Source organism: Rhinolophus ferrumequinum, chromosome 17 (genome assembly GCF_004115265.2).
Source record: "Rhinolophus ferrumequinum isolate MPI-CBG mRhiFer1 chromosome 17, mRhiFer1_v1.p, whole genome shotgun sequence".
NCBI classification, from domain to species: domain Eukaryota; kingdom Metazoa; phylum Chordata; class Mammalia; order Chiroptera; family Rhinolophidae; genus Rhinolophus; species Rhinolophus ferrumequinum.
In genome coordinates, this window is record NC_046300.1 from 8,180,352 (window position 1) to 8,191,554 (window position 11,203).

Consider the following 11,203-nt stretch of genomic DNA (forward strand, 5'->3'; position numbering starts at 1 on the left):
TTGCCTCCAACAAACAACAACAAAAGTATCTCTTCTCTCCCTATCACAACACCTGGAGTGCCATTAGAGAATCTTAGTGAGAACTGCAAGTGGGAAACAAAGTATCGCTCTTAGTAATGGCCTAGGAGGTGACCTGTGGTAAGAAGGGAGCAGCAAAAGGGGCCTCTGAAAGGGACATGGGAGAGTAGCTCCTGAAAAACAAAGGTGTCTCTCTAACTAGCTTACAGAGGACTGGCCCTGATTCTTAGTATAATAATATTCTGTGTACCGCTGCCCGTTTGAAACTTGGAAAGGGCTGTCCCTTCCTTCACCCTCCCGGAGTTCCACTACAGTGGCAGTCAATCCCGCGTCTCCTGTTCTGAAAGGAAGAGTCCTCCCCATCCTCGTCACTCCATCCCACCTGCCCATCACACGCCCAGTCAGATGCCACGCGGGCCTCTCTCCTCAGCTGCACACGTGCCCCTCCTCCTGGCTCGCACATCCCGAGGGTGCCTGCAGGTGAGGTCCCCACCACCTCAGCTCCCACTCTTCCCTCCCTACTCATCCTGCCCTCACGTCGCCCCTGCTCCTCCACAGAAGCTCTTCCTCTGCTCCAGGCGCTGACTCCTGCATCCCTTACAGCTTTCCATCACACGGGAAATCAGGCCCACGTGCCTCCCTTCTCCCCACCTTGGACCTAATGCCCTGTAGCCTTACCATCGGAGGCCCCACCCCGTTCGTGGGGGACTCATCCAGCGCCCTCTGCTTTGAATCATGTCAGACAGACTGAGCGTGCAGAACTTGCCTCTGAAACCCGGGTGCCTCTTTGAGCCGTCTGCCCCTCAGTTGAATTCAGGAGATGGGTGGATGATAAGGTGATGCAGTTACTTAGCGGGTGAAGGTGCTCCATGTAAGCGATGGCTGGCTGAGGGGCATTTGTGTTATTTCCGGGTAGCTTAACTGTGGCCAGGCCTTGTGCTTTAAAAAGTGTGCTGTTACCCTGTCCCTAGTCCCCCTCCTTCACTTGGCACATCCTCCATAATCCCACGTCACTCACCAGTTGTCTTGATTAACTGGAAGGTTTCTTCTGCTTGCTCCTTCCATAGTTTTCCCTTGGTGTGCACTTATCCTGTGTGACTTCTAACATACCTGCCATGTATTCCTTTCTCTGTCATTCTCCAGCGCTGCAGCCCGCATCTGTCCCAGCACCGGGGCCCGGGCAGTGCATCTTTTATTGTCAGTGCTCATTGGTGTCAGCCCAGCACCTGCTCTCGCTTCCTTAGAGGTGCTTTGACCAAGTGGTCCTCCAGCGGGTGGGCTTCTGGGGCTTCTCTGCTGGGCTCTTGCGTGATTGCATTGGAGGCACAGGAAGGGGCAGGTCGGCCCAAAACTCGCCCTCCTGCTGCTTCCGGGGCATAATGTTCATGTCTTATGCTTAAAAAAAAAAAGTCCTCCAAAGACAGTAGACTATCTCTATGCCTGATTCTTGTACCTCAGTGGGGTTCTCTTCATTGACACCACTGTAGTGAGGGGCTCCTCTAGGTCCTTGGTCAGGGTACAGACTGGAAATAGATGGTGTGAAGTCTGAAGCTTTGTGTGTCTTTCTTAAGACAGTCCTTTTTGTAAGCAGTGACAGAGACGTCTTCACTTCTCCAGGACTGCTCTGTATATTTTAATCACCTGTTAGCTATCAGGTAATCCCATCTCCCAAATTTTCCAAGAGCCTCAAGCATTCTTATTTCCAGCTGTCTCGGGACTATGTCTAGAAACCTGTATTCAGTTCCATACAGTTGACCTTACGTAGATACTGAAGTCCCAAGATTTTAAAAAAAGAAAATACTTAGATTCTCTTTCCTCATTCTGTAGAGAGTATAATTTGCCCTTTTATAAAAGAGTTTCAACCTCGGTTTGTGCCCATTAAACTATTTTCCTTTGTTCGTGCCAATTTAAAATCAAGCCCAGCAGCCAAACCACTGAGTTCAGGATCTAATAAAATCTACCATCATATCTAGAGCAGGATTGGCAAACTCCAACCCGCGGCCAGATCTGGCCCATTTCCAGTTTTTGAATGGGCCATAGACGAAGAATGGTTTTTACAGTTTAAATAGTTAGGGGAAACTCAAAAGAAGAATGTTGATGTCAAATGAAAATTTTGTGAAATTCACATTTCATAAATAAATATACAGCCACATTTATTTCATATCACCTATGACTGCCTTCATGCTACAATGGCAAAGTTGAATAGTTGTGACAGACTATGGCCTGCAAAGTCCAAATGTTTACTATCTGACTCTTTACAGAACAAGTTTGCTAAAAATTCTGAGGGCTCAGAACCTGACAAGGAGGTATTTTACTGTTCTTATGTCTAGCATCTCCTGTCATTAATTTCAAAACAATAGAAAGAGGTGAAGGAGGTGTTTGTCTTTCTCACTCTCTCCCCACCATGCTCTCGCGTGATTCTCCAGGGCCAGTGCTTCATGGTGTGGGACAGAGGGAGAGAGTTTTGTGCCCAGGTCTTGGGGATTCCAATCAGAATCCCTTTTTAATGATGATTTCACTATAGTGACCGAAACCCACGAAGCCTGTGTGAGAAGCCCAGTCCTGACTGAGCTGCGGTCTTTGGACTGTGCACTGATTTGGAGTTAAAGTCTTTTTCCATTCCCTGTGGTCTGCGCTTAGCATTTTGTGCCCTCACAAAGATATTTGACAATACACTGTTCCCCAAAACCAGAATAAATGCTTTCTTTTAGGATGCTGTTTTTGTCATTGCTTCTTACAGCTACATGGCTATCCCAGGGTTTAGGGTAGTCATTCATTCCTCAGACCTACCCATTACATCTCCCCGTCCCCCAAAATAATAATAAGAACAATAATAAGTGGACATGGAGATTGTTACAGGTTATCGCTCTGTTGCTATTTCAGGGGTTAGATGTTTGTCCGCGTTCAGCCCCTCGGGGCAGTGCGTCGATCCCTTTCCTGCTGGTACACTTACATTGCGCTTTATATCCCCCGCCACAGGGCAGATGCCAGGCCCAGGTTCCATGATGCCCGGGCAGCCCATGCCAGGCCGCATGATTCCCACCGTCGGAGCCAACCTCCACCCCCCTGGGGGCGGGCCCCCCCCTCCCGGGATGCCTCCAATGCCAGGCAACATGTTAGGACCCCGGGTGACCCTCACGGCGCCGAACGGCATGTGTAAGTACCGCACGGGGGCCGCGTTACCCCAGGGTCCCTCTGGGAGGGCTGCAGACGAGAGAGGGAGGAGGACGCTCTGTTCTCTCCAGCGCTTCGGCAGCCCGTGGATGGGGTGACCTGTGACAGTGGGTTCCAGAGTATCACCCGCGCTGGGCAGGTGCACAGGTGATGAGTGCAACGTGCTTCCCGTCATCAGGCCTCGTGTGCCATAGCCTTCATGGCATGCACTCGTGAGGAGTTCTGAGGAGGCTGGAAAGACATGCCTCGCCTGCGCCCGTGTAAGCCTATGTAGTGTGAATCTTGGTAGGCATAGAGCTCCTGGTGGTTATTTTCCCTACAGGACCCTTTATCGATACAGGGTTCCAAATAGTGGGTGTGAAGAAAAGAACAGGAACCAGTTTAGGGCAGGAATAACAGATAAATGTCTGTGGCCACTGCCATTGGTAGTGGCTGCTTAGACTAAGGAAGGAATATTCGGGGGCAGTGTTGAGAAGGATATGAGGTCCCCACAGGCTCGGTGGAGAAGGCACAGGTGCTGCCAAGAGATCTGTGTGACGGTGTGTGGGCAGCCAGGTCATTTCTCGTGTAGAGCCCTGGCTCTGCTCCAGCCTTGGTCTCCCCAGGGGTGTTTCAGAAGCTCTGGCCTGCCCTTTACTCCGATAGTCCTTCTCAGTTGAGAACAATCCAGAAATGCAGCCTTCGTGGTCACGTACCCCAGCCACATGTGTGATCCCAGGTTCATTTTGAAGCTCACGTATGTGCCAAGGAGTTCGCTCCTGTACACAATAGAGCTGGGATGCATAAGAATGCCTTGTCTCCAGGAGCTGTAGTTGAACAAATGAGAAATGAACGCTTAGATAGTAGTACAGGATTTCCCAGAAGTTACATGAGACCATGTCTGGAGTGCACTGTCGTACCCTGAGGGCGGGGCATCGCCGGCCCGGGAGGCAGCTGCGTGGGTAAAGGCCTGTCTCATGTCTGTTCAGACCCCTACGAGCTGAGACAGAGTAGGTAGGTGCACAGAAGAAAAGCAGGCATTTGTCTCATTGGGTGTATAGGATCACGACAGTAGGGAAAACATGATGTCCCTTGAGTCAATGGTTAGAGGTTATTATGGTATAGCAGGTACCTCTTCTCTTTGGCAAGAAAGTGCAACCTACAAACGTGCCACCTACCAAGGAGTTGACCAGTTTGCCATCCCTGTGCAGAGATGGTATCTTTGGTCTTGACCACTGTCACATCCTGCTGACCACCTATATAATTCGTGACCCTAAAGGGCCCTGCGTGGAGCACGTTGAGAATATGGAGGGTTTGGCCCCTCCACACCCTTCCACTTCCTTCCCACAAATGAGTGTTTCAGGGATTCTGAGCTGCTGGCTTGGCTCTGGGGCCCTGGGCAGGCAGGCCTCATCAGGTGCATTGCTTCCCCTCTTCAGGCCTTAGTTTTCTCCACTGAAAGATGACACAAAGGATTAGATCAGTGGGCTTTCAACGCTTTGAAGAGCCTTGGTGGTTGGGTGGAAACCTGTTGGGGGGAGGGTCGAGTGAGCTGACTAGTAAGCAAGGCTGCACTTCAGTTATTTGTTTCATATGTTTTCATTTCTGACAAAATCTAGAGGTTTAAAAAACCCTGGATTAAATGATCTCTAGGGTTCCTTTGTACGCTAAAGCAGCTAAAGTTCAAATAGGAAAGAGCCCCAGACACTCATACTAATTGTTCCCTTCAGGACCTGACCTAGTTTTGGCCAAAAATCCAAGGACTGCAGTTCAGGCGCTGTGGGGCCTCCCAGGACTGTCCAACTTGTCAGCAGCTGCCTCGAGTGAAGTTCTCTGGCCTTGGCGGAGACAGATAATCAGCAAGAAGTTACTGATAATCTGTTTTGTGCCCAAGTAGGCTAGGCACTGAGAGAGAAAGAAAAGAAGACACTGAACTTGCCCAGGGAAGAGCTTATCATTTAACTGAAGAAATAAAATTAGCACAGAGAACCATTAAAGTACAATAAAATCAAAATGTAATTAAGTTCTGAAAAGGTCTGGAGTGATTCTTCGAAGGGGTGGACCTTGAAGGAGGTGGGACAGATTCAGACACCTCCCCCCACCCCAACCACTTGGGTCGGAGAGCACCGTGAGCAGTGTCCTGGAGGTTCGAGCGGACCTGACCCGTGTGGACCGCAGCGGCAGCGATGCCTCGGGCTGCACTGGGTGCCTGCCTTGGAGGAAATTTCTTCCCGTGTCCTTGTTCTCTGAGCGGGCTCTTCCCAAGCCCCGCATGTTTCCAGCAATGACGAGTCACTCTTGGATGTGTTTGCAGATCCCCCCCCGCCGCAGCAGCCGCCGCCACCCGCAGATGGAGTCCCTCCACCTCCTGCTCCAGGCCCACCAGCCTCTGCCGCGCCCTAGCCTGACAGACACAGGGAACGTCCACGCCCAGCGCCACCAGCTGCAGTGGCGAGGACAAGACTTATATTCCTCCGCTTCCTTGGATTTCTTTCAGGATTTTTCTTCTCATAGCCCCAAGCATGCATCCCATATCCCGTCTCTCCTCACCCCTCTCCATGCTCCGACACCCCTCCTGTTAGGTCCTCAACCAACACTCGGGGACGCCTGTGGTGACAGTGTGCCCTGGTCCTCCTAAAAATAATCTGCGTGTCCCCTGTCCTGGTGTGGGGTATACTGGCAGTTTCTCTGCAGGTCCTGTCTCTATCATTTTTGCTCTCCTTCTGTTTTTTTGCTTTGTCTTATGCTTCTATGGATAATGCTTTTTTTTTTTTTTTTTTTTTGTCATTATTGCTTTAAAGGGAGAGCATCCTAAGGTAATAAGAACCAAAAAAATAGTGATGGGCAGAGGGGATAGCCAGAGGGGACAAACCTTAAGGCATTATAAGTGACCTTATTTCTGCTTATCTGAGCTAAGGATGGTGCTGATTGTGAAGTATCATGAGGCTTTTTTTGCTACACGTAGATGCACCAAAACTAAAAGCGATAGGGAAAGGGACACCGGTAATCTTTATCCCCAGTGAGGACTGTGAGGGCCTCCACCCTACCTGGCAGGACATACCCCGTTAGTACTTGGGTGGGGAGAGCAAGCATTAGAACAGACACCCCCTCCTTCCCCAGGCCCTCTGGTTCTGGCTTTCTATGCAGATGGTTTATTGGATTGGGGGGTGGGTGTTTTTGTTTTTCTGAGGGCAGTTTGAGCTTTGAGGGCTGGGATTTGGGGAGGCATTCCTTAGTTCCCGAGACTAGCAGAAAGTTTTAGGGGTCTAGGGCAATGGCCACCCAGTGAATCTAGGCCACTATTCACTGCTTGTATACATTCTTTTTTTCTCCCTCTTTAAAAAAAAAAAAAAAAAAAAACTTTAAAAAAAAAAAGTAGATAGTGCTGAACATTTTAGCTCATGGGACTTGGTTAGGATGGCGGGGGGGTGCAAGTCCCCACACTACCTCTTGCAGTAGCCAGGGTGAATGGAATTTAGTGAAGCGGTACTTTAGGTTTGGGATGGGAATGGAGAAGTGGGGTGGGATCAGTGGCCTCTCTTACCTTCTCCCTTCCCTTTCTGAGATCTCACATTCCATCTGTCTCGAGGTTGTCAAGGAGATGCTGGGTCTGTCAAGGAGCTCACTTGGCAATCAGAGTCTTGCTTTGAGGGTTGGGGTGCTCCGGCTGAGAGAGTGGAATCCCATTCCAGAGGAAGAGCCACAAAAATGCCTTAATTTGAGCCCATTTCTACCCCTGCTGATGAGTGACTTGAGAGTTCTTGGTTTTCTCTTCTTGTCTTCCTTTCCTCCCCTCTGTCCTTCCATGGGTGGGGGAAGGGTGTTTTGGGTAGAGTTTGATTTCCAAAGCACCTGGCCTCTTTACTTCACATTTTCAAGTGGCAGTTTCATTTAGAATGCCAAGTGGAACATCTTTTCTATGTATTTTATAAAGCTTTACATGTGAGAGGGCATAGATAGGTGTTTGTAAAAACACCTTAGAAATTCTTTTCCTTAATATCAGAAAGCAAAAAAGAAAACCACAATTAAGATTTGCCTTTCAAACCCTCAGGTGTTGCCTCTAGCCAGGTGGCTGTGGTCACCATCAGAGTTCTGGAACCAAGGAGACCTTGTTCTTTTTGTGTGTCTGTGCTAGATTCTTGGAGTAGAAATGAGCTTGTTCCTACTGGAGTTTAGTTCTAATGCATTTGCCTCCAGAAAGACCCCAGTGCCTTTTGACAATGGCCAGGGTTTTCCCTATTTCCTGCCAGTCTTTCCCAAAGGAAACTCATTCCAAATACTTACCTTTTCCACTGAGGTCTTAGAAGGAAAATGGAATTCTGGTTCATACTGTGGTCCCTTGTAACCTCAGGTCTTTAATGTGATCACTTTCAAATTTAAAAGATCCAGGTGGAAATATTTTTACTATGCTGGTAATAATTCTACACAATATCTGAATTCTTAACACTGTTATGTTTCAGTGTAAGTGGTGACTTTTTCATGTCTTTGATCTGGTTTTGTTCCTGTAACACAGCCACTCGATTCTGTGAGGGGGGAATAATATCTGGTTTTTGTACAAACATTTCTCAATGTGGTGTTATTTTGGAAAATGAAGGGAGGGAGTTTTGGGAGATTGGAGGAAATTGATTAAGAAGGCCTAACCTCCCTCTTTTTCGGTGAATAAATGGAACATCATTTCTGGATTCTAGTCCCATTCTCTGCATTCCTGTCCCAGTTTCTTCATATGTCCTATGAAGAGCCGAAGTATTTAGCCTCATCTGGTCCTGGTTAGCAGTTGAAGTTCGGTGACTTGGGGCTTCCTAACTGACCATCTTTGTGACGCTTAAGGAACATACAGTTGAATGTCCTCACCCCCTGTTTATTTCCACGGTCAAAGTGAGGAAAGTGGAAGCTCTCCAGGAAGGGTGGCCAACATGCTGAGAACTCCAGGAGAGGCCAAGTTTTGCTTGGTGAGCTAGAGAATGTTCGTCAGGTTGCAGCTTAGCCCCACGTTGGAGGCAGCTCCTGAGGGCAGGTGATGGACTTTGCACACCCACAGGTGCAAACCCTGTTCAGGAAACTGAAAGAAACCATTGTCTTCAAGATGCTTATGAGCCTAGTGAAGCAAAAGAGGCAGATTCTGTGTCTGCCAGGAGGTGCACACGCGGCTCCTCACAGAAGTGTGCAAGGCCGATTGTGCTTTGCTGCTTGAACTGTTGCAACTCTTCCTCTGGTAAGAGTGCAGGAGCCAGCTGGGTCCCACGGGATTCCTGTACTTCCCTAGGGTGATGGGGGAGGTCAATGCTTGATCCAAACCAGAGACTGGTTTACAAACTTGAGTGTGAATTCTTTTTCGAGCATAACAGGACCTGCACAATCAATGAGTCTTCCACAGGTGCCTCAGATCCTTACTGTGGACTAATTCCCCCAAATGCGATGAAGAGCAGCAGGGTTCCAACTTCAGTGCCGTCAGGATCACCTGCAGGATTATAACATCCAATCAGCTGGCCCCCACCCTCAGAGCTTCCGGTTCAGTAGGTCTGGGGTGAGTTGTAAAATTTTGCATTTTTAACAGGTTCCTAGCGGATCCTAGGGCAGTTGGTCAAGGGACCACCCTTTAAAACCACTGGTTAAGAAGATTGTGTGGTAGATTGAGCAAGTTCACTACAGAATGAACAGTACCTGACTGTTCATTCTGAGTCCATTAATCCAGTAAACACTTGAGGGCCTACTATGTGCCAGGCATTGGCACTTGCATGCAGCGAAGCCATAATTACAAATAAGGTAGGCAAGGTCCCTGCAATCCCAGCTACTTAACAATCTTGTGGGGTGAGGGACACCAGACCCTTTCATAAACAGTTAACTAATATGATGGTTTTAGTGCCCAGTGTTTGTGAAGAAAAACAGTATGATCAAGACTTCTGGGATAATGTATATAGTCCGAATAGGATATTCTCCCGTGATTTCTGTTCTGGTAGGTGTGGGAACCTGAGGGTTGACCTTCATTCCAGGAAAACCTCCTTCTGAATAATCAGAACACCCTTTCATCTGAATGCACAAATACCAGCCAGAGGAGCACTTAGGTCGCCTGCTGGGGTCTGCGGACAAGTCTAGTTGCTCCACATCTGAGGCTCTCTATTGGCCTGCGTTATGTGGCTTTCTCCAAGCTGACTTGACTTGGGGATAATGAAAATCAGGCCTTTCCAATCTTGTAGATCTGCTGCCTGGACAAGATGACAACCTCCAAGTTGTGATGTCCTTTGCTAGAATGAGAGCATTTGTGCAGTTGAGAATCCAGAGTTCCCTGCAGCAGTGAGCTGGTGGTCAGCACAAAGCACTCAGGCTCCTGCCCCTCAGCTCTTCCTTCCCAGTGATGGTACAAGCAGGCCCCTTCCCAACAGGCCCAACACCAGAACGGTCACAGCCGCCTGCCCTGCAGCCCAGACCCAGTGTCTCTACCCAGCACACAGGCCATTCTAGATACCCCTTTCTGACTATGATCTAGGACGTGGGTCTGGACTTGTTACCATGTTGTAACCTGTTAACAGCTCATAGCATTCATTAACTCATTAATTCTTAAACTCCCAGGTGGAAGTAGGGGGTTAGAGGGCGACGCAGGGCTTCCATTCTGCCAGGTGGGGCCCTATCTCTATCTACACCCTGATTTCTTTCCTGAAATGAAGAATGCAAAGCCTCCATGTGAAAAGGTGTGAAGTCAAGCTCTTTGTTCAAGTCAGCCTGACCACATGAGCATGATCTCAGTGTCAGTTTGCAAATGTGTAAAATGACCAGTAAGATGTTTGTAGTATGGTTGTGAAGAAGATGACAAATTAGACCACTAGGAAATGAAAAACAGATGTTAGTGATTACTACTGAGAACTTAAAGCCAGGAACCATGCTGCTTCCTGTGCAGACTGAAGGATGTCCCCAGCCACGGCAACAGGAGCAGCTCCTGCCGTACATGGCAGCCCCTGGTGAATTCAGAGGCGATGCACAGGGAGGCAGGCTGTAGCCTTGGTAGTGGGCCTTGTGCCTAACTTGGTACTGGAGGCAGGTTGCCAAACCCAGAAGGAACCTCAGAGGCACGTAGTAACCACTGCCTCACAAAGCATCCCTGATGCCCAAATGTACAAGACTTGAATGTGGGGGCATGCTAAGCCCTAGAGGTCAATTTCCTTTCGCTTTCTAGTTCCTACATCTTACAGCTCCTCCTCTTTAGCCTACCCTAGCCCGTGTCCCCAGAAAAGATCATTACATTCATTTGACACTCTGACATATATGAGACTCAGGTTACTGACTGTCCCAAGGTCACACAGATCTGATGTCAAATCCTGCTGTTCCTATCACACTGCACTGCCTGGATGAACTTCTTGTGGGGTTGTCGCTCAACCAAGTGTGCTGTGCTCAGTTCTCAAACTGCTGGTGAGATCTGCTAGTGAGGATCAGAATGAAACTAAATGGCAGCTGATTTAAAATCCCAAAATGAAAGTCGTAATAGTTCGTCTCCAGGGAAGGGGAGGTTGTTCAGGAAGGAAACCTTTCATATTTTATACATAAACATATTTTACTTAACTCAAAAGTTAAAAGTATTTAAATTTCAACAAAATTATTAAAATGAAAAAGAAACTGGTGTTGGGTAGAGTTTTAAGAAAGGGATGGGAGAAGGGCCCCCATCCAGACCCATTCTGTGAAAAACATGGGAGTGGTTGTCATGCCCCAGATGTCAAAGGACCCATCCATGCGGCCTCCTTCCCACACAGACTGGCCTCAAGAAGGAGGGGGTAGGTAGGCGTGTCCACCAAGATCCTCCATTCTGACAACCACGAGCTGAGTCAAGGAGATACAGAGAGAAGCTACAGACAAGGGAAGCAGTGACGGGGCTGGAGGGTGCATTGGTGCCTCTGGCCAACAGGCAAGGGCAGAGCCCTGCCTAGCCCTCTGCTCAGAGAAGGCTGTATTTCAAACGGGTATTTACTGCCCCAGAGGCAGCGTAAAGCAACGAAACATCTCAGTCCATCTCAGTCCAACGAAACTCCAGACCCTCGGTGCTGGG

General features: G+C 48.7%; 1 protein-coding gene across 2 annotated transcripts in view; it reads left to right on the top strand.

Annotated features, from left to right (window-relative positions):
* Positions 1–7,858, top strand: part of SMARCC1 (SWI/SNF related, matrix associated, actin dependent regulator of chromatin subfamily c member 1) — a 144,759-nt gene extending 136,901 nt beyond the window's left edge. Inside the window, exons 27-28 of one of the 2 annotated variants that reach the window (XM_033131869.1) lie at positions 2,998–3,174; positions 5,486–7,858. In XM_033131869.1, coding sequence (XP_032987760.1) covers positions 2,998–3,174; positions 5,486–5,574 — 266 coding nt within the window. In that variant the 3' untranslated portion in view covers positions 5,575–7,858. Of the gene's footprint in view, positions 1–2,997; positions 3,175–4,901; positions 5,270–5,485 lie in introns of those variants that run through there. The other variant, XM_033131870.1, reaches the window with a different exon arrangement.
* Positions 7,859–11,203: the final 3,345 nt, after the last annotated feature.